Source organism: Poecilia reticulata, linkage group LG5, assembly GCF_000633615.1.
Source record: "Poecilia reticulata strain Guanapo linkage group LG5, Guppy_female_1.0+MT, whole genome shotgun sequence".
In the NCBI taxonomy this organism is placed as follows: domain Eukaryota; kingdom Metazoa; phylum Chordata; class Actinopteri; order Cyprinodontiformes; family Poeciliidae; genus Poecilia; species Poecilia reticulata.
In genome coordinates, this window is record NC_024335.1 from 19,938,042 (window position 1) to 19,963,133 (window position 25,092).

Consider the following 25,092-nt stretch of genomic DNA (forward strand, 5'->3'; position numbering starts at 1 on the left):
GTTATTCCAACGGCTTTCCAGGTGTGGTCTGTAATGCAATTAGCTTTCTTTGTTTCTTCAGGCTCAGCACCCTGCTGAGAGTCTGACTCCTGGTGGCAGCTGCTGGGGCTTTTCGCACACACACACACACATACACACAGAGAGTATGCATTCAAGATGGCCTGTGATTTCTAGTTGGTTATGCAGCCGTGTTTTGTACAGGCCTTCTGGTACTAATGATTGAAAACGGGTTTTGCCTCGAATAAGGATCTGATTTAACTGATTGGCTGTTAAAAACTGTGCTGGAGTTTGGAAAGTAGTAACAATATTACTAGGTTTAAGTTGGAACTTTCAAGTTGAAATTTTAACATGCTGACTGTAAAAAGGTGAAACTTCACCTTTTAAAATGTTTGGATAAGCGTAAAAAGATGTTGATTGTTCAGCCAGTTTCTAACTAATCTTGGCATTTCGGTTGTAAATGAGGGAACCAAGCACAGAGCTCGTCATTTTGTGACATTCCCTCAAACTTTGTTTTATTGGGCTTTGTCATGCGGTGTAATTGAGAGAGAGCGGTAAAGTTTGAAAGTTTGTGTTGGGGTTTATTTTAAAAGTCACCCAATTAAAATAATGAAATAATTGCGAAATTAAGTATCCGATATTAAATGCAGCTGTTCTATGGAGGTTTATTAGAGAACATTAAAGAACAAGCGGCATCGTGAGGACTGGCATAGCCAACAGGTCAAGGAAGGAAGTTGTGAAATTTAAAGCGGTGCTGGCTTAGAAAAAAAAATCCAAAGCTTTGAACACTGTTTCAACTCGCCTGGCAGGTCCAGGAGGGAAAACAATAATGAGAGAAGTGGCCCATGGTAACTCTGGAGGAGCTGCAAAGATCCACAGCTCAGGTAGGAGAAACTTGAAATCAGTGTTGAACGAAAGCCATAAAAAGTCTTTGCTTGCAGGGTTTTTTTTACACATTCTCGTAGGGAACATGGCAAACAGAGGTGCTATTGCCAGATGAGTCCAAAATGTGACTCGTTTTGTCAACATGCCAAATACAAACGCGTCTAAACTGACATGATGAACAGAATTGCTTTTCTTTCACTTCAAAATGATGTACCTGAACATCACTTTGTTGCTCCACCATAGAGTAAAATAGAAGTTTGTAGTTCAAAGTGTAAAAAATGTGTTTGAGAGAGAGAGCATATAGTGCAATCATTAAATGGAGCAAAACCTAGTTTATGTTTGACCGAGACAGGTTTCCAAATGCTACACGGTTACTGTACATTTGTGATGGTAGGATAAGATGCTTCCCACCTAGTAGCCTGTTGGCATGTAAATGACACGCATAGATTTATAGCGCCGTGGCGATGCCAATCTGAGCTTTGGCTATTTCTACTTCTCTTCCCCTGACCATGTTGCTCATTGGGCATGGTGGCAGGATAAACTCAGGTCTTCCATCATTCTTGCTTTTCACATTTCCAGTTGTTTGAACTTTGAATCCCTTTCTATTTCCTGACCTATGAAGATTAAAACGCAACCCAACTAGTTGCACGTCTTACTGTCTTTCTCATTTTGAAAAGTGTCCAGTCATGCATTATGAAAAAAAAAGTTCCAGAAGGGATTTTTCAGTTTCAGACTAATCGTATGATCGATGGTACCGCTGTACCATCGATCATACGACTAGTGGATTAATTTCAAGTTGGATGGATTTGTGAAATGTTTTAATTTTCTTTTGTGTTTTTTGCGCTTCCCAATCAGGCCAGCCAATAAATGTGTGTGTCCTGACTCTGCTCACATCAGATCAGAAATACAAGAAGCATTCCTCAGCTTTAAACCCTCACAAACACATGTTGATGGTTTCCAGCCCAAAATAGCCCTCAACCATTGGGTCTGTCTCAGTTTTCAACCAAAGACCGCTTTGTACGATTTGACTGGGGGCTAAGAACATGGCTGTAGAAAGAGCTTATTGTTGGAGGGTGTTTTTTTTTTTTTCTTTTTAAACCTCGCAACCCTAAAACCTCTGACTTGCAACTTAAAGCAGTATTTTGTCTGGGGAACCCACTTTGAGGAAATACGGTTCTGTGTGAGTCCCAGAGTTCGGAGGAATTCATCCAGCCAGGGGAAGGCAGATCTTCGGTTTAAGCACAGAGCCTACCACTGTTTTCATTTCACAGGAGAGAAGCAGAAGGAATAAAAACGCACGAAAGTTGGTGTCACGCGCTCCATCAAGCACAGTGGTCAAGTTAATTACATTTAAAGCATTTGCGGACTCATTAAAAATGGAAAGGTGGAAGGAAAAGGAGAAACATTGCCTCTGAAGAACCTTAGAGGTTCAGTTTATGAGCTGAAGCTCAGCAGCGAGAAGGTCTGTGATTGCTTCCCCATGATGAAGAAGAACATGAGAGGGCCTGGCGTGAAGCCGGAAAAAAAAAGGAAGAAGAGTCTGACATCTACAAGACAACACAGCTGCCGCTTCTCCCCTGTGGAGGGGCAGCAAGATGGAGCGAGATGGGCGAGAACCAAAAGGTCCGACAGCCTGAAGAAAGGGGGGCATTTTAGAGTTTGGACGACCCAAGAAGGAGGTGCCGTTGAGTGGAAAGCAGAGAGGGGGGAGAGAGATGGTGACTGTGAGCTTTCAGGGTGAGGATAGCTGGAGAATGCAGGAGGAGGAGGTAGAGAGGAGGGTCAACTCAGTGACACTTCTGTCAGGGGGAGAGGGGTTGTAAGAGGAGAGTCCGGGGGAGCTGGAAGTCATCTGGGGTTGATTTCAAGGCAGGACAAGCTGTCAGAGCTCAGGGGCAGAGGTGTGAAGAGGGAGAGAAGGAAAATGTGGGAGAAGAGGAAAACAAACATGAGGCGGTGAGAGAAGGATAAATCCAGAGCCGGCCGGACCGTGGTGCTGGCGCGGAAGGAGTGGAAAGGGTTGAGGAAATCAAAGGCACGAGGGGGAAGAGTTGAAAACTGGAAGCATGGGGTGCATGCACAGCAGCAGGATGAAAGAGGATGGCCCGGGTACAGATACAGGAGGAATCCCCGTGAAGGCGGACCCTGAGGTGCATCCTGGGATCGTTCAGCTTTCACAGGTACATCATGAGCCACCAGCTTTTTTTTAACTGCAAACATAAGAACGTTTGGCTTTTCATCGTGCAGTTTGCCGAGTTCGTTAAATGAAAAAGTGCATGTTGAGCTTGACGGAAATCAGTCGGTGAATATTGTGAAGCTGATGTCTCCTTGGGAGAACAAGGCGGTCGGATGTAAAGTCGTCTGGCTTGAGCGGATTTCAGCTGAAACTTAATTGCTACACGCCGCTGATCACACACATCAGTCACGACCAAAAAAATGCAAACCATTCCCAGGATGTCTCGAAAATAGAGTCGATAGAGTTCTGCTGCTTGTCGGGAGCATTTCTTTATCCTGCTCTGTGGAGCTCCCACTTCATGTTTTCAGCCTCTCCCACTGTTTATTCAATGTACTAATTCCTTTCTATTAATGACTTATAAAGTGATTACAGCTTGATCCTTAACTTGTGTATTGACAACTTATTCCTCATGATAGTGGAGGGTACAAAGACAACCCTTGTCAAGGGAACATGAATTAATGTTTAGTGACTTAAGCAACTAACACTTTGTAAAGTATTAAGGCAGTTATAAACTCTTAAGCCATTTATTAAAGCACTAGTTACTTTTAGCTACTCTAACAGCCTTTCAATAATGAACTATGTCGCATTAATAAAGGTTTACAAACCGCTTACAGCTTTAGATCTACTAGTTGCTCACAGGTAGAGTCTTCTGTAAAGGCACCGATGAGGCTGACACTTTAAAATAAACAATTACGTCATTAATTAAGGTGGTAACACTTTATAAACTATTAAAAGGTAAGACGTGTATAATGTAACAACCTGCTAAATAATAGTCTATACTTCTCTATTAAAAGATTATAAGGTTTACATCTTCATCCGTCACTGGTTTAACAAATATGTATTGGTGGTTTACATGGGAAGAGTTCATGCAACATGAATAACAATATCCTTACAACTAGTTTGCAAGTAACAATTAAGTGGTTAATACTGTATAAACCAATAACGAGTAATTACCCAGGCAGATAACGGTCTTTTCACACAGTGATGGAAAAGCAATTAATTTCTCTTTTTTTTAATTATTATTATTTCTGTCTCACCTGTAACTCCAATAGTAATGATGTCTAAAGTGTTAACAGCTTTATCAATAGCCGATTTATTAAATAATTACTAGTCGCTTACAAGGGGGGATGTATTGTAAAGTTGTTGTCATATCTAATAAGCCTGCAACAAAAATTCACACAGCAGCTGATTGACTTGTTCAATGGTTAACGATGTCTCTGGAGGCTCCAGGATGGAGAGGATGTAGTATTCATTTCTGTCTGGATTTGACTCACCGCCTTCCTGTCTGCTGGGTTCTATTTAGGAGCGTGTGTGGACTTGGACCGAGCACTTTGAACTTTTATAGAATCGGAAAGAAGTGTTGCCCGCTGATGCAACCGCCAAGGCTACGCGCCAGGATTTGTTTGTTGCCCACAAGTCGGAGTGAAATCGCACCGTGGCTCACCGGGAGATCAGCAGCAACGGCGTCTTATGCTTTTCTTTTGGAAAATGCCTTTTAATTTGTTGATGAGTATGATGTCGGTGTTTTTTGGGGAAAACTTGAGATCCAGCGGCAGGGAATACAATTCGTTCTCGCAAATTAAATTTATAGCCGTACACGTCGAGACAAGCACCTCACAGAGGGCTCAAATAAAGCCTGTAGAAGAGTCAGAATCTCATCCATTTCTCTACATGCAAGTTTAATGTGTTGTTAAAAGAAGCCAAAGTATTGCATCAAGCCTTCCTTCCTTCCTTTTCCTCACCCCTCTCCCCTCCCACACCCCATGTGTGGTTTCATGTCTCTCAGCTGCCCGGATCACTTGTGTGTATGTATGTGTTTGCACCATGCCAAATTATGAAAGCATATTCCCTGCTGGATGGGTGGACTTAGAGGCAGCGGATAGAAACGAAGTACCTCATATTGGCCGAGGATGGTTTTGAAGTATCTGTTCCTCTCCTTTGCTCTCACGCACACACGCTTCATTCCTGCACCTATTTTCAGCTTTTTTCACGGCTGTTTAGAGGTGGCGGCCCCGACTCATGCAGTTTATAAATACCCACCCAGTACTGGAGCGTATACCCCCAGCTTGCCACCTGCTCCTGTCTCTTCCTGAGTGGCTAGCCAGTGTATTGTGTGCGTCCGTGCGTGCGTGCGTGTGTGTGTGTAAAGTTGTGACTCCTGGTCTCCAACATGTCATCGCTTGTGAGGTGGCACTGAAAAAAGGCAATGCGACATTTAGTGGCAGAGGGGTTGGGCGGAGTGTTACTGTACACAACCCATTCACAGAGAGCGATGTCCTGGACAGATTTTAGTTGAACTGCAGGACAAACTGGGTGACGTTTTTCCACTTCATAACTTTCAACATAGATGAGTTACTGTAAAAGCAACTGTTGCTGTTTTCCTGAAACATTAAAAAGAGACCATGCAACTGTCACGGTCATAAAGAAATCCATTATAGTGTTGATTGTTGGCGACTCTCTCTGGATGTGCAGTGCTGGATGTGGAGGCGCTTCAGGCTCTCGTTAGTGGTCAGAGATAGTTGGGGAATGACATAAACGTTGGCTGCAAAAAAACACATGGGGTGGGGTTCTTTTATACTGCAATGCAATGCTGGAACTCTGCTGATACTTGGGAGATCCTCCGGAGACTCGATGTTCGCTCAGGCCAGAGATCATCTTGTGCTGGTAGCAAAGAGAAGAGCAGACGAGAACTCGCAAACATTTCTACTGTTTCAGAACAACTTTAGACGGAAACACGCATCGCGGTTTTAGTCTGGCAGTGTTATTAGTTTGCAGCTTTTCAACTGCCTTATTGTCTGCCGTCGGGTTTAATGCGGCATGAGTGTAAAGAAGATGCAGTTTGATTGATTTACAGTTTGCTGAAGTATTCCCGCCACTTCCCCTCTCTTTCCCTGCTCAAGAAAAACCTCCACAAAGCATGATGCTGCCACCAGCATGTGTCGATATGAGATGGGGTAGAGTGTTTAAGATGACGTGCAGACAGTGATAGTTTCTATCATGCAAAGCGATTTTCATGTAGACTACAAAGTTCGGTTCATTTCTTATCTTATGACAAGAGCACATTGTTCCAGATATTTGCCCAGTTTGTCAGATGGCTTGTGGTAAACAGCATACAAGACTTCTCGTGGAAGGAACCTTTTCCATAAAGTTCAGATTTGTAGGATGAATAACCAGATTCTCCAACCGGAGTTACAATGGGTCTCATAAGTTGTTCTTTAATTAGGGACTTGAATTACTGATTATGTAACTTTTCAAGGCAACTGGCTCAGCCAGATGTTATTTTAGGGGGATTTGATTAGAAGAGTCGCTGAAGTTTTTGATTGCAATATGACAGAATCTGAAGTTGTTTTGTAGAAGGGTAATCCTTAGTAAGCATTTAGTTATGTCTTAAAATGTGACCTAAATTAACATCTGTTGATTTTTATTACCATGTATTTTTTTATTATTTTTGACCAGAAAAAAACTTTGCTTAAAACCCCCAAAAGCCTATCTTTTCAAAAATAAACTAGGTTAATCTGGTCTGACAGATAAATCTCCATCGTGTCAAAGACAAATACCATTAATTGGTATCAGGTGCGCTGAAGCAGGTAAATGTATAAAACATGCAGGGCAGCATGCCTTTAGGACTAGGGTCGAAAAACATTGAAGTATAGTGTGAGGATGTAATCATAATTTTCAGCTGCACTACAACAATTTGTCCACCAGGAGACGCTCTTGGCTCATCTTCAGCTGTGACCCACAAATCCTCCATTTGTGCCACAGTAGCTGAGTTAGAAAGTTGTAAAGGAAAGGGCTTCTCCAAAATAGAAATAAGTGAAGATATTTTTAATTTAAATGTTTTATTTCAAGGAATAATTTGCATGTAATCAAAGTTTTCTTCCTCCAACTATATACTGTTCATTATTGCTGAGAAATGAGGCTCATTAGACTTTTTTTGTGCTGATTTTCTTCTCGTTAAACTGAACTGCTATCTTTAGCTAAATAATAAGAAAAAGAAAATAATAAATATATGGAAGAATAAATGCTTGTCGCCTGGTTTAAAGTTATATTCACTGTTCAAAGAGATTTTTTCTTTGTCTAATTAAATTTGATTACATTTTTCCTGTTTAGGTCAGCCAGGGTTGCCAAAAATAATTGTAATATATCAAATGGCAGAATTAAGAATACATATTTTATACACTTTTGCACTAGTCCTCCTATACAAGAAAACACACAGAACATAATGCCACCCTCATACTTCATAGTGAGACTGGGGTTTTAAAGAATTACAGATTCTCCCTTTTTCACCCTAAATGTAACAATGGCCAAACACTCTTTTCATTTCATTTAATCACAAGACGTGTCTCCAAAGGTCTGTTTCACTGTTTTGTTTATTTATTTATATTGTAAGCTTACTTTATAGGGACATATACACAGTGACATAGACAAGCTGAGTGAAACATTATGGAGCTAAAATGTTTTAAAATGCTCCATAGAAAACAGCTGCGTGGTCGAAATTATTGAAACCTTTCACGGTTTTTGACTCTACACACACAGCGCCGGTAGCGGCCTCTAGTGGAGATTAAGAGTTACCGCAGTTTAGCCTGTTCTGCACTACATTCTAAACCGCTGTTGTACAGAGTTTGGGATAGCAAAACCAAAAGGCAGTATTCTTGGCATCTTTTGTTTTAGCAGTTAAAGAAATAAAATATTAAGTCAGTATGCTGTAAACACGAGAAAAGCAACTGTTTTACTATTAAACAGTGACAGTAAATGAATTAAGAACTGAGGTAGGTTGTACACATCTGTTTAGTGCTCAATAAATAGGTTTGTTAGACTGCAGTAAAGCAGTAATTTTACACACTTCTTTACTGTAGAACAGTGTAGAGTGTTTGCTGCTCTGAGCCTCTCCCACCTTCCTCTAGATTTTCCCTGGCCCCTCCTCTGTTCCTGGAAAATTGTAAAGGTTTAATGTGCTTCACATGCTGACAAATGGCTTTACTCTGGTGGTTTAGAACACAACCTTATATAAACACCATCCCACTTCTTTTCACCAGGAAAGGTGGTCATTTGAAGAAAAAACAAAAAAAGCTGAGGGTTATGACTCACTGCCTTTAGCTTTCCAGTTCATATTCCATGTGTGGATTGGTATATTTTTAGTTTTTTTTTGTTATAATTTGTATTTTAAGCCTAGATAAAGCATAATAAACTCTCATTTATTTTGATCAAATGATTCAGACAGTAATATTACACAACCCTGAGTGTTTGTATCTCTTGAGCTTATTCACATTTTGCCACTTTATAACCACACATTTTAATATATGAAACCAACACAAAACAGTGCATAATTGTGAAGCGGAAAAAAGACGCACCTTTCACCAACCAGAAACATACCATGGGATTGCGTTCAGCACTGTTTTACTGCGATATTCTGAAATAAATAAAATTCAGTACTAACGAATTGCTTCCAAAGTCACTTATATGTTATATAGAGTTTACAAGTGTGTAGTTTATTCCTGGTAAAATGCAGCTGCTCTGTAAGGGTCGTTAGACAACACGAGTAAACACACAAAAGAAAAATAAACCAGGGAAACGATGAATACACCATCGCCAACTTGAGACATGGGGGTGGCGGCATCATGCTGTGGGGATGTCGTCCTTTAGCGGGGACAGGAATGTGCATCAGGGAAATACAGGGAGATGATGAAGGCCAACGGGTCAGAAGCTGCAAAAATGGGTTAGATCAAAGCCTGCATGCAGTTTATCGGTTTTTAATGAAATAAAACCGTTTTGCATCATTTCATTTGGTTCATCATACAAAATCCAAGTAAAATACATTAAAGTTAGTGGCTGTATTATGAGAAAATGGGGGCGGGGGAGACTTTAAAGTGTGTGAATGCTTTTGTAAGTCGCTGTATATGAAACTGTATTCCAGAAGTAAATAGTTGAGTCTGCTTCTGTCAGACTTATGTTTTCCTTTGCCAACAAAAACTCCAACTTTATATTTACACAGCTGCCAACACTGTCCAGGTTGCTCCCACCTTGCAATGTTGAACAAAGATCTTAGCTCAATATTACGTTAGAGAAAACGTCACGCCACATGATTTGAAGGTGGATCTGAAAAAGGACAAGATGAAAAGAAACATAATAATAAATGTGCTCAATGGTACGTTCGGTCGCATTCAGCTTGCCTGTACAAATTCAAAAACCGGGAGATGGAAATGAGCAGCTGAACCTCCAGTGTTTCATCATGCGATCGGCCCACAGACCGAGACAGAATCAGAGCATTTTAAAAGACAGTGTGAGATGACAGGTATTCTTTCGTGGAGGATGCTGAGTTTACAGCAGGCTATCCGTGTGCTGAAACGGCACACATCCGCACTGACGGCAGCAACGCAGGGGAACAATCTGAACCGAGATGCCCCGAGGAAATGACAAGAAAAACGCCAAACCTCGGCTCGTCACGACGTCACGCACTCACAGTTGGGAGAGTTTTCATGCTCTTTTCAGTTTGGCATCGCTGAAATAACGCTTTCCTCTCAGGAGCAGTGTTTGTGTTTTCGTCCGTACGCTGCGTATTCTGCATTGGTGATCGGCGTTTGTGTTCCTCCAGCTCACCAAGCCGATGAGTCACGCCTTCACAGCGAAGAGCTTCAAGAAACGACGGGTGTGTGACGTGTGCCAGCAGAACATTGACAACCCGGGAGCTTTCTGCAAGGGTGAGTCCACACACACACTCAGGTTGCAGCAGGTCCAGAGTCAGGCCTGACCAGTGGGGATGCAGACAGACAAGATCATCCTGGCTGTCTTTTTTCATGGACTTCAAAGCTGATTCTCAGAGTTAAACCAGCTCCTCTTCTTGTTGGTTGCAGAGTGCAAGATCGTGGTCCACAAGATGTGTGAAGCAAAGGTAAGACGGACATTCAACCGAAAGTCACCCAAAAGCACACCTCACCTTTTTTCTGGTCGGAGGCGTTCCCCTCGGAACAGTTTCAAGTTTTCTGACATTGCAACTGTAAAATTTGGTTTAATTCATTTTTATGTGATAACTAAACCCAAAGCTACACATCATACACCTAGCAGAATTTGACGGCCCTGTGCGTGTCGCTGAAACATAGGGCTGTGTTATAACACCCAAACTTACAAAACGCGTCCTACTTACGCATTTACTGCACACATCAGTACTGCACACCCCAACAATTGCGGCTCTTCAAACTCCAGCATCTGTGTCCCCCCCAACGGAAGTGACTCGACCTTCAATCCATGTACTGTAGCTGTGGCTGTATGGTCAGAGCTGTCGTCCTGCTACTAGCTGAACCTCCACCTTGGCTTCAGTTCTTTTGCAGCCTCTAACACTGTCATCTGAAAAATATCCCCACACCATGATGCTGCCATCACCGAACTAACACATGGACAATGTGCTAGTTTGCGTGTATGCCAAAAGGTTAAGTCTCGTCTGACCAGAGCACCTTATTTCACGTTTTTGCAGTTATGTAGTAGCTGGTGGACAAACTATAAACATCTTCTTTTCAGGCTTTTGTTTTTGATTTTACTATTTTAATTTAGAATTCACGAAATTATGTTTTTAGGCTCTTGAATTGTAAAAGCAGGTGTTTCATATATAGAAGTAGCAAAATTCACTTTATTGTTGAAAAGAGAAATATATATATATATATATATATATGGGAAAATATAAAGTAGTTGATAGCATCTTTGAAATCTGGTGCTGATGCTAAGACACAGGTGAACAAAAGCTCAGATTTTTGATCACTTCGTTTAGCAGAGATGCTGTTGTCCGTGTTGATTGCTCTGAATAATATTGATCACGCTTGAATAAGATGCTGAGCAATGAACTAGTCTGGTTTTAAAGCTAAATTGTTCCTTTATGTTGGACCGGTCTATGTTATAGCTGATTTTGGCAAAAACTGAACACAAACCCATTTGTCTTCACATCTCAAATAAATCTCAAATAAATGGGATGTAAAGAACCTATAAATAAAAGTAAATGCCCGAAAATGGAAAACGTGTTGGAAACCCAGGAGTTTGGACAAAGAGTGGACTGTTTCATTTTAGGATGACATGTTTCCACTCTGTGAGACAATCACTCCCTCTGTCCACAGCTTATGTCAAAACATTGGCAGCAGTCCCCTTACCCTCATGTGACAACAGCTCAGTATCACTCGCCACTGAGGTCATGACCCCCACCATAAGCAGGTTGCTGTATGCCACTGTTCATGTTCGGCACAACAAATCAAAAATACTCTTAAAAAGCTACGTTCTTTCTTAGCTCTGATGCGCACACACACACACACACACACACACACACACACACACACACACACACACACACACACACACAGAAAAGTTTGTATTTTTACAGATTTTCTCCATTACCCTGAAAACATTAATAATTCACCTTATGTGAACAATGTTTATCTCCATAATCTTGCTGCAACATACCCTTTGTATTAAATGTTGCAATGCTATGCAAGTTCTGTCAGTTCCTGTGCGTTACTGGCAAGTCATAAAAAGAAAAAAAAGATTGCATCTATTATTTTCATCACACTTATGCCTCTGGTCACCACGGCAATAGGCAAAAACATTTCTCTGAGGCTGCAGCCAGGGAAGCATGGTTCCGCGGATGAGGGACGACTTCGTCACACGGGATGGTGATCAGTGTGGACAGGAGAAGTCAGAGTGGGTAAATATAGAAAATGACAGGAGTGCCACAGATGCTTGCTAGTGAGTGATTGTGGGGGTGGGAGGCAGCTGCGTGTGTGTGCGTGTAGGTGTGTGTGCGTAGGTGTGTGTGTGTGCTGGTCTGGACCTTACTGAGTGCGGTGTCGGGACTGAAGGCGGAGGAAGGCGGAATGGTGGAGGTATGATGTATTCTCCATTCTCCATGTTTTCATACCGACTACTTCCATGGAAGTTGCTACATTTCTCGAAATACAGTAGTATGAAAAATAACCGTCGTGAATTCCCGGGGTAAGTAGAAAGGTCTCCATCTCACAATCAAGAACTCAATGTCCACAGAGCAATGACAGGAGACCATGGTGGCGTTGTTACTTGTCAAAATTGTCACAACTTTGATGACATTTTGTGAAATAAATGCTTAATTTTAGTTTACTGTAAATATTTCATGGACCTTATGAACTACAACATGGCCTCCTTCAGAGTAACATCATATAAATTGCGGTAGTTTGGCTTTTTGTCAACTCCGTCAGATGTCAACTCCGTCAGAGTTTTTGTGACTCTCAGTGAAATTGTTGACAAATCTCATTTAAATGTGCAGTTAATTCATTTTAATGTATTTTTACATGAATTGCATTACTTCACATGTATCAAGTATTTCTTTTCACTCACTAGTTTGTCACCACCTTCAGATCTGTCAGCTCCGTCATGCACTGTCAACTCCGACAGATGGACTTTTTGTTGTTTTAAATAATTTTTTTGTTTGTTTCTTGAGAAGCATTTGTCTGTAAAAATGAGTAAAACATCACTAATAGGGTCATTAAAAAAATATTTTATATTTTTGTCAGATGGTGATGACAAAGTTGTGGGCCAGGTCAATTAAAAATGTAATTTTTTTGTGTTATAAACTCCTGTCCTAAACACTGTTCTGAATCTGGATGGTGCTTGAGGGAGTGGTTCCCGTCGATCTGATCTTCAGTTGCAGAACCTGGCTCTTGGGACGTGGAATATCTCCTCTCTGGGAGAGATTGGGAGAGGGGTTCCTGCCTCAAGTGGAGGAGTTTAAGTAGCTGGAGATCTTGTCCACAAATGAGGGAAGAAGGGAGCAGGAGATCGACAGGCGGATTGGGGCAGTGTCTATGGTCATGACCGAAAGAACAAGGTCCTGGATACAAGCGGCCAAAATGAGTTTTCTCCACAGGGTCTCTGGGTTCTCCCTTAGAAATAGGGTGATAAGCTTGGCCATCCGGGAGGGACTCAGAGTAAAGCCGCTGCTTCTCCACGTCTAGAGGAGCCAGTTGAGGTGGCTCGGGCATCTGGTCAGGATGCCTCCTGGACGCCTCCCTGGTGAGGTGTTCCGGGCACGTCCCACCGGGAGGAGGCCTCGGGGAAGACCCAGGACACCCTGGAAGGGACTATGTCTCTTGGCTGGCCTGGGAATGCCTTGGAAGCTATATATTTGTTATATATAGCAACCAGTAATGCTTCTTGGATGGTGGTACCCTGTGTGATATGGCTCTTCACACAAGACGCCACTTTTCAAATCGCTTCTTCAGTTTTGAGTAGTGCATTTTACTGCCCTAAAAAGCACTACTCAAATGCCCTAATTACTCGAAAGCATTTGAGTAATGTCCTAAAAAGCATTACTCGAATGCATCACTTCTTTGTTTAAAAAGATCAGCAACTGCATAAGACCCAAATTTAGATTTGGAACTACTCGAATGCTTTTCAGTGCATTTGAGTAGTTCAAAATCTAAAATACCAATCAAATCTGAACTGAATTACACTCCGTTCATAAACTCTGTAAAAAATTTTACAAAAAAAGTATGCAAAGTTTTTATTCTTTGTATGAATATGCAAAAAGTAACTTGTTTTGGCATTCAGATGAACAACAATATAGAAACTTGTCAAGCTTGAATTTGAAAAAAATAAAAAATTAAATGAATAAATAAACCTTATATTCTTAACACTGAAAGAACACCTGTTTCTCAATATTACACATGCACCATCAGGTGCAGAGGGAGGAGCTTTGCCTGGGGCAGCATTCATGCAAGATCCGCCACTGTTTGTTTTCTAGTCCATTTCTCCTCCGAATGCGTTTCGATCTGCTACCATCATAACTACTACAAATGAATGCAGCGTATTTGAAAACCACTCCCCTTTTCCCCCCCCCCAAATTCTCCCTCTACAGACCAGATCATCCCAAACGGGATATCGTTCTCGATTGTCCAGCGACGGCTCAGATTTCCTGTTTTCGAGAGGAGTGACCTCTGAATTGCACAATCATCAAAATCTCGGAGCAGTGACTCGGTAGCTTGCTGTTCGGTTCAGGTGTGCAGGTGGTCTCCTCCTCCACCGTGAGAGCGGAGCTTTTCGTTGCATTGCGCTGTGTACCTTTAGAAGGTTAAATTCTTCGGTCTGTGAGCGCTGGATTGTGTCTCCACTCGACGTGGCATACTGACTCGGCTCAGCTGTGTGTGTGTGTGTGTGTGTGTGTGTGTGTGTGTGTGTGTGTGTGTGTGTGTGTGTGTGTGTGTGTGTGTGTGTGTGCGCGAGTGCGTGTGTGTGTGCTTGATCATTCCCATTTTGGGGTATTCATAAATAAAGAGGAACATTAGGTCAAGGGTGGAGACTGATGTCTGCTTCATGTCACGCCAAGTCCCTTTTTGTATAATTCATCTTCTTGTAACACTTTCAAATGCCACATTTTCATCTTTCTGCTTTTTTTTTATTGCTTTTTTTAAAACTAAAGTGTCTGACTTTTTTTTTTTGCATCAATCTGGTAGGACTTCAGAATTTCTCCCCTATTTATCTTTGCCATTCATCCAAATACCAGATTACTCATGCTCATCCTTCTGTCACTTCAGCTTCTCTTTTGTCATTTCTTCTACCCAGACCCTAAGGCTGCCGGAGAGGTCAGCAGACATCAGTGCACCGTACACGGCAGCTTGCTGTCTGCATGCAGAATACCAAAGTAGCCCTGAGTGCACGAGCAACGCAGCAGCACTCGCCCCGCTGACGCGCTCGGCCGTCTCTACGCGTATGTCACAGACGCAGTGAGAGGGCTTAATGCTGCGCCTGCACACTCACAGTGTGCGTGTGTGCCTTATTATGAGGGTGGAAGATGAATAGAGTTGGTGAGAGAGCGAGCAAAGCGTTTGTGTGCGCCAGAGGAGTGAGGCGGGCTGTGTGTCGACACAGTCCACACACAGGACCGCTCAGAGGCGGAGGGAACGGACTGACGCTCCTCTGGAAGAGGTAAAACACGCTCCGTGTTGTATTTATTTGAGTTTAGATTCCCATGATGGGGGCATAGCAGCTGAAACTTCTTTTAGGTCATCTTTTTATTATTATTATTATTATTATTATTATTATTATTATTATTTTCTCTGCAGACTTTTCTCTGCTGTATGCATTTTTTTCTTATAAATATGTAGCCAGAGATCTCATAGTTTGAGATATATATATGTATATGTGTGTGTGTATAAAAGTGGATTTTGTTTGCTCCAATGAATTAAAAGCACTCCTCGGCTGACCTGTAAAACATACACAGATTTGAATGATTTATCCTCCCAAGTGAATTCATAACAATTACTTTTTAATGAGACTTTTATGAGGAAAATGGTACAGGACTGGGGTGGAACTCAAATTACAGAAGCTGGTTTGGTTGCTGCGACCCTGAATGAACGTCTTTGATGCCTTTCACATTAAAGGTGCACAAAACAGTTTCTGTTGATGTCCGTCTGCGAATAAACATTCGGACGCCCTGGCTTAGGCTGATTAATTTTGATATTAACGTGTATGTTTGTTGCTTCCTTTGGTTTAGTAGCTGCTATTTTAGTGATGCATACCTATTTGTCAGCTGACATTGTAATTAGGCTGTGTGCTTTTTTTGTTGTTGTTGTTGGGAGTGGATATTTAAATCCTGCAAAGCTGTATTTTATATAGCTTTTTCTGCTGGCAGGTGAGGCCAAAGACATTTTCTTGAAAAACTATTCAAAGGCCATAAGCTTTTATTTATTTATTTTTTATTTATTTTATTATTTCATATCCCAGTATGTTATTGCCACCACCATGTTTCAGATGCTTTTCAGAGTGGTCAAAAGAAAAAGAGCTATCGTCATAAAACAGTAACTCCACGTGTTTTCCATGGCCCCTATATGTGCTACACTGACACAAACCTTTAACAGCTCTCATTACACTGAGATCAAATTAGACACAGGCAGAATCCATTAACTGCTTTCTCAAGTGGATTTTATTTAGGGGTATCAAACTATGTAAGCTGGAATCATTTGCCTTCTACTTTGCGTCGCTCTATTCCATAAAGTTCCTATAGAATACATTGCAGTTTCTAGGGGTAATGCTAGAAATGTGTGGAACAGTTCAAGAGGTGTAAATCCTGCAGAAAGGCCAGCTCTCATCCAAACGTTGTGTGTTGTTTTTTTTTTACTCCCGTCTTCCCGTAAAAAATGAGCCGGGAGCCTCATTTTCCAACCTTTGCAGCCTTTCATGTGTCACCGCAGGGAGCCAGGTAAACACGCAGTCCTGTGCCAGCGCAAAGTGTCACCACGCATTAGTGGGAAGCCAAAAAACACAGTCGGTAAAGACAGGCCGAAGCGGATGTCGGAAAGAAACAAAAATATCCGTCGCGATGAGTATCTCTGTGAAATAACGACAGCGGCGGCTTATCGCAGTCGCTTTATTATTGCGTTTTGTAATAATCACCGACATCACGAGCCGCATGCAGATAATTATCACGCTTAATTTAACTTTACTGCTCTCCCTTGCCCTGGCAACAGCTGAGTATCATGCAGGCCACATGTGTGGATGCATCCCTCAAATGTTTACACTGACCCTCTGCTTTTCATTTCCTGAGATAAGCCGATTAATATTCCGGGAATAAGCCTGTTCCCCATTGATGTAGAGCATTCAAAAGCAAGCTAAGTCTTTAAGAATGTCATCTGAATCGCATTTTGTGTGCTTTGTGTGAATCTGAGAGCTGTTTCACTTTAATTGTCCAGGTGCTAAGTGCTCTTGACCAAAAAGGGCAGCTAGGCCAACTAAAGACAGTGATTTACCACAGCCATAAACTGGCTACATGGCACATGCTACGAATCCACTTAGAAGTGTTGCCATAATTACAACAAAGAAGGTGAGTGGATTTGTGAGATGACTGACATCCAAATAGTCAAACTAAGCTTTCAAGTCTTTTGAGATGGATTCTATCTAGTCTAAAATAAGAAGCCTTATTAAAATAGCGCTGTTAAATCTGTGCGAGACTCATGAGGCATGTTCAGCTGTTGACATCTTTCTCCCACTCAGAACTCTCCCTTGTTTTCTCTCTCTCTGTTTCCCCCCCTCCCTCATTTCCTCTCCCATCTTTTTTCCCTGATAAGTTCCCCCCTATCTTTCTATCCCCTTTATGGTTTGGTTTTGCTTTGAGCTCCTGCTCCCTCCCTCTACTTGCTTTAGACCCGTTTGTTTCTGACGAGTGCTGGCTCCGTGTGGCGATTCTTATCAGGCCGGTGTTTGTCATCTAACGTTGCCTCAATGGGTGACAGGAGGGTGGGGGGGATAAGAGGTCCTGCTTGAAGCACTGTAAGCAGCGGCATAGATGAATGAAAGAAGAAGAAGGGCTTGAAGGGGACGGGGGAGGAGTGATAATTTGGGAATAAATGATGAAAGCAGAAAGATAAAATGCAGAGATGAATGACACGTGCCCTCTAGAAATTATTCCAGCCACTCCTAAAATTTCCCTGAGCTAAACTTGAACTGAGTTTTTTTTTATTATTATTATTTTAAAAAAGGGATTTTATTTTAGCTTTTCATGAGTCTATGGAATTTGGAAGGAGCTGTGGTCATTTTCCCCCTCATACTGACAGGATGGCTTACTCACTTCTCCCTCTTTCCAGTGAGAGATGTCAGCTCAGAGAGAAACGCCTGAGTCTCCAACATTCACGTTTAGATCCCATCTCCACTGCTGGTCTGACAGTTGGACTTGCTTTCTCTGAAAACACATAGCAAGACACGGCAGTCATCAAGCGGACGCATATAATTCTCGATACGTTCTTGATACTGCAAGTGCTTAACAATCGACTGTAGTCAAGTAGACCATGTCAAAATGTTGGGTTGCGTTGCATCACCAATCCTGTGAGGAAAATGGACCAATCCGTTCCTGTAAAAATGCATGCATCATGGGTTTGACGCAACATTGTGGGTTTGTTTTTGAAACCTCAATAAATGGGTTTATTTATTGACATTAGGCTGACAAAACAGATCTGAAAAGAAAAGGACACAGCCTGCGTTACTATGCAAGACTTATTTGGGTGACACTCAATATTTGTTTCCTTCCAACCATCCATTTTGTAATTAATTCTTGTAAGGTTGCTTTATGTCTGTCGTCATCGGTCAACAGATAAGAGGCAGAGTACAACCTGGACAGCTCGACAATCTACAAGATAAATAATATTCACACACACCTTGTAACATTTTTGCCTGTTTTTGGAAAGTGGAAACACTGAAAGAGTATTAAATCCACAGAACCTTCTCGCTGTGAGGCAGAGGGGCTACAAATGACCACAAGTATGGTATGTTTTTGTTTTTTATTCTAACTGCAGTTAAAGTTATGACATTTAAATTAAAAAAACAACCTCCCAAAGTTCAAGAATACTTGCATTTAGATGAAAAAAATGAATACTTTTAGATGTGTTGCATTGGTACTCCAAAGTCAGAATTTTAGAAATTCCAAGGTTGTAAAACTTAAAGAGATTACTGAATGTACAGAATATGGTGAAATATATCAGTAGTTTGCCTCATCACTGTGAACAAGCAGTCACGTTACATTTTTAGACTCGTTCAGACTCACGTCAGTCCACATCCGACTTCTGATGGAGCTGAAATGAATCACTTGGTAGATTTATTATACAGAGACGAGAACATTTCTTAAAATAAATGAAATGTTTTCTTTTAAGTACTCGTCCAGTAGACTAAACTTTTGGAGAGAAAAAAAATCTCAGTTTGGGATAACTCAGAAAATCTGCATCGTTACAGTTTCTACTGACTGAATGAAAAGTTTCTTTTCTGGAAGAATAAGAAAACTTGAACCACAGGACCCACCAGCCAGTCCACCAACATTTATTCTGCTCCTGTCGGAGGGAGGGATGGAGTGCTGTCACTGGCACCTTACTAAATGCTAACTTATGAACAAGACAAACTGAACCAGATGGCCCCGCTCCCGTCGGCTCCAGCATGCATTAATGAAGACCCTGCGGCTGGCCGAGCTACCGAGCACACACGCATTGCCCTGCGCATTTCTATGTGTTTGTGGACCTCTGCCGACTAACTCTGACATCCTGTTGCAAATTGCTTCCTGTTGACGTTGGTGTCCTGCTCTTCTGCCTGAATTCTGCTTCTCCGTGGTCTCCGCCTCTAAGGTTCACCTTTTTTTTTTACTACATGTGTATCTGTGTGTTTACTTTTGGATTTTTACTTGGGTACATTTGTTTGTCTGTCTCCCTGCTGTTCCTTCCTGGACTCAATTTATTCTGTTAATTACCATTATTAAACCTGTTGAATTATCCCCCATGGCTTGATCACAGTGTTTATTCTTTTGGGTTCATGTGGATGATCTGCCCACATCTGTGCCTAGAGACATGAAGGTATTAAAGTTGGAAGTTTTTGGTTTATGTTGTACAACAATCAGTGCATAAACAAGTATGACAGCTGTTATAAATATTTCTTAAATTTATTGGACGAAATACCACAGAGTCCTCCTCCGTCCTCACACCACCCCTCGTTGCTGTGCACAGTTCTAGTGGCAGCGTGAAGAAATTCCTGCCAATATTTATGCCACTTGTACAAATTTTAACAGATGGATGATTGTAGTTTCTTTGCCTTTATGCACTTGGTGTTGCTAGAATTTTAACTTTAAGCGGCGCTGCAAGACAATACCACCTACACTACTCACACAAGTAGCCTGAACCATTGACACATGACCGGATGGATCCACGTACCCACATTGTTGTTTACACCAAATTCCATCTGAATATTGAGGCTGAAATTGAGACTCGCGAATCCAGTCCACTAATTTTGCTCAGCCTGTGTGAACTCTGGTCTCATTTTTAATGTTTTTTTTTTTTATTGTTGCCTCATTCTGCATCCGACACACTTTGGTTGTATTTTGCCCTCCTTTTCTGCCCGGACGTCTCTGGCTTCTGATATCAACAAGGCATTTTTACCCACACATCTGCAGCGAATTTTCTGTTTTCTGTTCTTGGTCCGTTCTCTTTAAACCGAATGCACTGAACCTGTTGTAGCTTCTGAAATACTCAAGCTGGCTGTGAAACTGTGCCACTTTCAACTTAAATCCCCTTTTCGTCCATTATAATGCTTGGGCATCTTCACCTTGTCTAGATTTACTAAATGTATTCAGTTGATGCCACGTGATTGACACTTTTTTTTACTGTTTCTTCTATCAATCAATAAAACAAGTGTACCTAATAAAATGCAGAGTATATATCTTAAAAAAGCGGGGTGGGAGCTTAATTTATTACAACCAATCAGGTTACATAGTAAAGTCTTGCAGTGTCCAATGGGAATTCTCTTTTTATCTTCTTTTTCTTCTGTTGCTGTAGTTGTAAATCTCTGTTGTTGTCAAGAACTTGACACCTGTCAGTGTTTGCCACCATTTAACCCCCACTGTCTGGCTTCCCTGAGATACCACTGAGTTCGTCTCAGCTGTTCGTTTAATTGTTCAAGAGGTCAAAAGTTTATAAGCTGATCTGGTGTCATATTTTCTGAGCTGAGCAGAAATCGCAAATTTTATATTTTAAATACTGTAGCAGTGGCGTATGGGTTTACACCAGTAAGTCGAGATCTCAGTATGACTAGTTCAGAATAAAAGAGGCAGCAATGTGGAGATATTTTTTTGGTGGCGTTATTGTGTCCTTTTCAAAGGGCCTCAGCTTCCCTGTGTGTGTTTTTGATTGTGTGTTTTGCCTTATGTTCTAGTTATTGTTGAGTCATCAGAAGCGTAGGACTGCACAACACATGTGCAGACTTTCCGCAGCAGTGAATCCCTACACCATCTTTTTATAGGATAAATAAAAAGATATAAACATTTATATTAAACTTTTGATGTGTTTTCCAATCTCTATCTATTCATTCTTAATGCCAACCCGTACAAAGTTAAGAGAAAAGGGCAACTGAAGTCTCTGAAAATGTTTTCAGCTGCTGCTGCTTGGAGTGGATCAACATCTTTATGTATTGATAAGTTTATTTCTTAATTGACAGTTTCTCATAATTGTTCTCTCTTTTCTTTTTGTCGTGAGAGATTTCAATATTTATGCCAAAACGTCTTCCAACCATCTGCTGGAGATGACAGCGGAGGAATGAATTTTACTACCCTCCTCATCAGCATTATGTTCTTCCTTCTCGTTCCACAGTTGTTCTCCATTCCTTTCTCGCTGCTGGAGTGGAGCCAGGCGCGTTAAATCAAACAAATGACGAGATAACGAGCTAATTTATTCCCAGTCTGCGGGAACGGGTGCATTTGTTTACTCCTGCAGAATCTAACCATATGCTTCCTTTCCTCTCAGGTGCCCACCGCCTGCATCCCCGTGCCAGATCTGGTATGTTTGTGCAAATTTGAATATTTCATTGTGCTTCGTTGTGTTTCATTGCAGAGAGTGTACCGCTCTTTTCTGTCTTCTTTCTCAGCACAGCTCCACAAAGTCAGTGTCACAGAAGAAGAGAGGCTCCTTACCAAGGTAGCAAAAAACTTAAAAGCCCCTCGACATGCAGAGGGACGAGTGTGGGTATTTTTGTATTTATGAAAGCAGATTTGCAGTGGCCCTCAAAAGTGTACACACAATTTTGATTAAAGCATATTCAAACATTTTTCTACTTTGACATTATCCAGTGCAATTCCACTTATTTTGGTTCGTGGACTCCTTAGCCCGGACAAGTAGAGAACACAGGAGATTTTTTGTCGCTTGAGGAATACAAGCTGTACTTGCTGGAGGTTCTTGCTGCTCTCTCAGCGTTGCTCCAGGGCTTTTTACTATCTTCCCTCTCCAATTTCAGCCTAGTCTTTTCCTCGAGTTTAGAAAAATGTCTAGTTTGAACAATGTTAGGACTTAAATGTCATTGACTTGGCGCCGTTGTCTGTTTCTGACGCCCTCAAAGAGTGGATTCTCAATCTTTTCCAGGAGGAAAAGCGTTGAACAGGTGATGGAACATGTGATGGAGGGGCACTACGACTTCGACCTCACTTACATCACAGAGAGAATCATCTCTGTCTTCTTCGTGCCAGACCTGGAGGAGCAGAGGTACCGGCAAAACCTGCAGGAGGTGGCATCTATGCTGAAATCTAAGCACCAGGACAAGTTTCTGGTTAGTTTAATCTACTGACAGAAATAAAGAAAGAGCTAACCCCTGACCAGTTACTGATATTTGTACATGCTTCTGGCTTCATTCAGCTTCTGAATTTATCAGAAAAGAGACATGACATCACCAGACTTAACCCCAAGGTAAGAGTATTTCCTCCTGAATTTGGTGCAAGGTGCTATTTAAACAATAAAGGTTCTCAGAGAAGTTTATGTACTTTCTGAACTTGATCGCATTCTGTTTTGTGAAGACACAGGAAATGTATTTTATTAGGAGCTGATGTGAAAACAGAGCAGTGGACATTTGTGCGGTTGAAGGAAAATGATTGAATTGTTTCAAGGTAGAGGACACTAATCAGAAAAGTAGAAAAGAGGCCGATGGCAAATGCATGGGACACTAACACCGCACATCACCCTGAACACATCGTTCTCAGGACGCTGGTTCTCAGGACCAGCGTCCTGAGACAGGACGCTGGTCAGAGCTGATGAGAAGATTGAAGAAAAATCTTTTAGAGTCAAAAGACTTGAGACTGGGTTGGAGATGTTCTTTCTAGCAGGAGAACTGTCCTTAAAAAAAAACAAAAAAAACACCGCTCTAACAGAACGATCGCAAGACAGCAAAAAATTTGTCTCGAGACAACATGCACACTAACCTTTTCACAATTTAATCTGTAGAAACTGCGAAACCATGAAAAATATCATTTCCGATTTAAAATCACGCAAAACTGAAATCCGATTAAAGAATTTTGAAGCTTTTAGCTGTTCCCAGACAAACCGTTAAAAAGTTTGAGGGATAACAACATCTTGTGTCATACTGTTCATTTGATGTATGTTAGTCTATGAGGTGGCAATACTTGGTTTTGCATCAGTAAAAAGATGTATGATAATCCTAAACATCGATCCTCCTCTGATACCCAGGTGCAGGACTATGCTTGGCCTGATTTGCACGCCCCTCCACTGGACAGGATTTGTGCCATTTGCAAGGCCATGGAAATGTGGCTGACCTCTGACCCTCACAACGTCGTGGTTCTCCACTGCAAAGTTGGTGCAGCTCAAAGACACTTTGGCTAATATGTTGTGAAAGAGAGAGAATAATCTAATTTGCTGCTCTTTGTCTTTGCTTTCACAGGGAAAGAAAGGAAAGACAGGGGTGATAGTGGCAGCTTACATGCACTACAGCAAGATCTCAGCTGGGTAATGTGCAATATTATAAGCTACTGAGACACATAATTAAAGCAATCTCCAGTTTTTGTAAAGCTTTGACCTGCTAGCACTGATTTTACCCAGTTTAGATTTGCCAATACGGCAAGAAGGCATAAGAGCAGCATTTAAAATATTTCTCTAGATTTCTCTCCATAGTGGTCATAAATGTTAATATTAGGACCAGAGGTGGTATAACACTGTGTGTGTAAGACGTAGTTTACTCTGAAACAGGATTTTAAAAGTAAAAGATAAATTAACTAAAGAGTTTCCCTTTTTAAACTGTCTTTATCATCTTTCCTGGTCTTGAGATTTGGACAGTTAGCATGGTGAGCAGAATGTAGATGTTCACCTTCAATCTCCAATCTCTTTTAATTTTCTCTTTTTACCAACCTCAGTAACTTTAATCGTCACACCTTACCGACACAGTTTTTTTGTGTGTTTTTTTTGCATGTTTGCCTCTACTTAAACCAGTTGTTTTTCTTGTGCCCTCAGCGCAGACCAGGCTCTCACGACGTTGGCCATGAGGAAGTTCTGCGAAGACAAAGTCTCTTCCTCCCTGCAGCCCTCTCAGAGCAGGTCTGACATTCACCGTTCGCCGCAGATTACGTCGCCTTCCTAATCACATTTTCGCTCTCGCCTCACATCGTTTCCTCTCTTTAACAGGTACATCTACTATTTCAGCAGCTTGCTGTCGGGTTCCATCAAAATGAACAGCAGTCCTCTGTTCCTTCATCAGATCCTTGTTCCCTCATTACCAAACTTCCAGTCAGGAGGAGGTCAGCTTCTGCTCTGTCGCGGTTTTGTAGTAATTATAAGGGTGGAAATAAACAGTGTTTTTAAGTTTTAAATGTAAAACAAAGTGAAGCCTTCCCCAGCAATTTTTTTTCCCCCCCACAACTTTTCTTGCAGGTTTTTATCCTTTTCTGAAAATCTACCAGTCCTTACAGCTGGCTTACACCTCTGGTGTCTAGTAAGTATTTTGCAATATCTCAGTGACCTCTCACCTCCTATGGGTGAATATGTTTTCCATCCCTGAGTCCCCTCGACAGGTGCTCACTCTGCATGTTACCGTCTGTGTTTAACTGTAGCCTGGTCTGTGCTTACATTAAAGAAAGTAGTGGTTACCTGTGTTTTATCCCACTGAAGCATGTTGTTTTATGTATGTTTTAACCAAACGCACCTTTTTTTTGTTCTTTTCACATTCTCACAGTGATCCTCAGAGCTCTAGAGCAAGAAAACTGTGTGTGACCATGGAGCCAGCTTTATTATTAAAGGGTGACATTATGGTAAGTTTAGTCATTTTTTACTGATCCCAAAACTTTAGTTTGATTTAAATCCCATTTGTAATCACATGTAGGTACAATGCTTTACAAAAAGTAGGAGTACCTCGTGAGCTTTTCCATATTTTGTAATGTTACAGATGCAAGCTTCAGTTTATCCCATTTGGGATTTTGTGAGACAGAACAACACAAATTAGTGCATGTTAGTGAAGTGGAAAGAAAGTTATAGATTGTTTTCAAACGCTTCAACAATTAAAAATGTGAAAACGTGTTTTGTATTACATTTATATTCGACCACCATTTACTCTCTGAGCTCTAAATAAAATTCAGTTTGATCTAAGAAAAGTAATTGGACTACAAAACAGAGTTTGTCTAAGAAGTTGCTCTGGTCGGATGAGACCAAGATGTTACTTTTTGGCCTTCCTTCTCAACT

At 41.4% G+C, this 25,092-nt stretch overlaps 1 protein-coding gene across 3 annotated transcripts in view; it reads left to right on the top strand.

The window, feature by feature from the left end:
* Positions 1-2,711: 2,711 nt before the first annotated feature.
* Positions 2,712-25,092, top strand: part of LOC103464935 (tensin-2) — a 30,673-nt gene continuing 8,292 nt past the window's right edge. For 2 of the 3 annotated variants that reach the window (XM_008409348.2, XM_008409349.2), the window contains exons 1-13: positions 2,712-3,062; positions 9,711-9,816; positions 9,970-10,007; positions 21,388-21,420; positions 21,509-21,558; positions 22,000-22,183; positions 22,270-22,320; positions 23,095-23,217; positions 23,306-23,370; positions 23,872-23,955; positions 24,043-24,155; positions 24,289-24,349; positions 24,590-24,665. In XM_008409348.2, the coding sequence (XP_008407570.1) occupies positions 2,949-3,062; positions 9,711-9,816; positions 9,970-10,007; positions 21,388-21,420; positions 21,509-21,558; positions 22,000-22,183; positions 22,270-22,320; positions 23,095-23,217; positions 23,306-23,370; positions 23,872-23,955; positions 24,043-24,155; positions 24,289-24,349; positions 24,590-24,665 (1,098 nt within the window). In that variant the 5' untranslated portion in view covers positions 2,712-2,948. Of the gene's footprint in view, positions 3,063-9,710; positions 9,817-9,969; positions 10,008-14,964; positions 15,050-21,387; positions 21,421-21,508; positions 21,559-21,999; positions 22,184-22,269; positions 22,321-23,094; positions 23,218-23,305; positions 23,371-23,871; positions 23,956-24,042; positions 24,156-24,288; positions 24,350-24,589; positions 24,666-25,092 lie in introns of those variants that run through there. The other variant, XM_008409352.2, reaches the window with a different exon arrangement.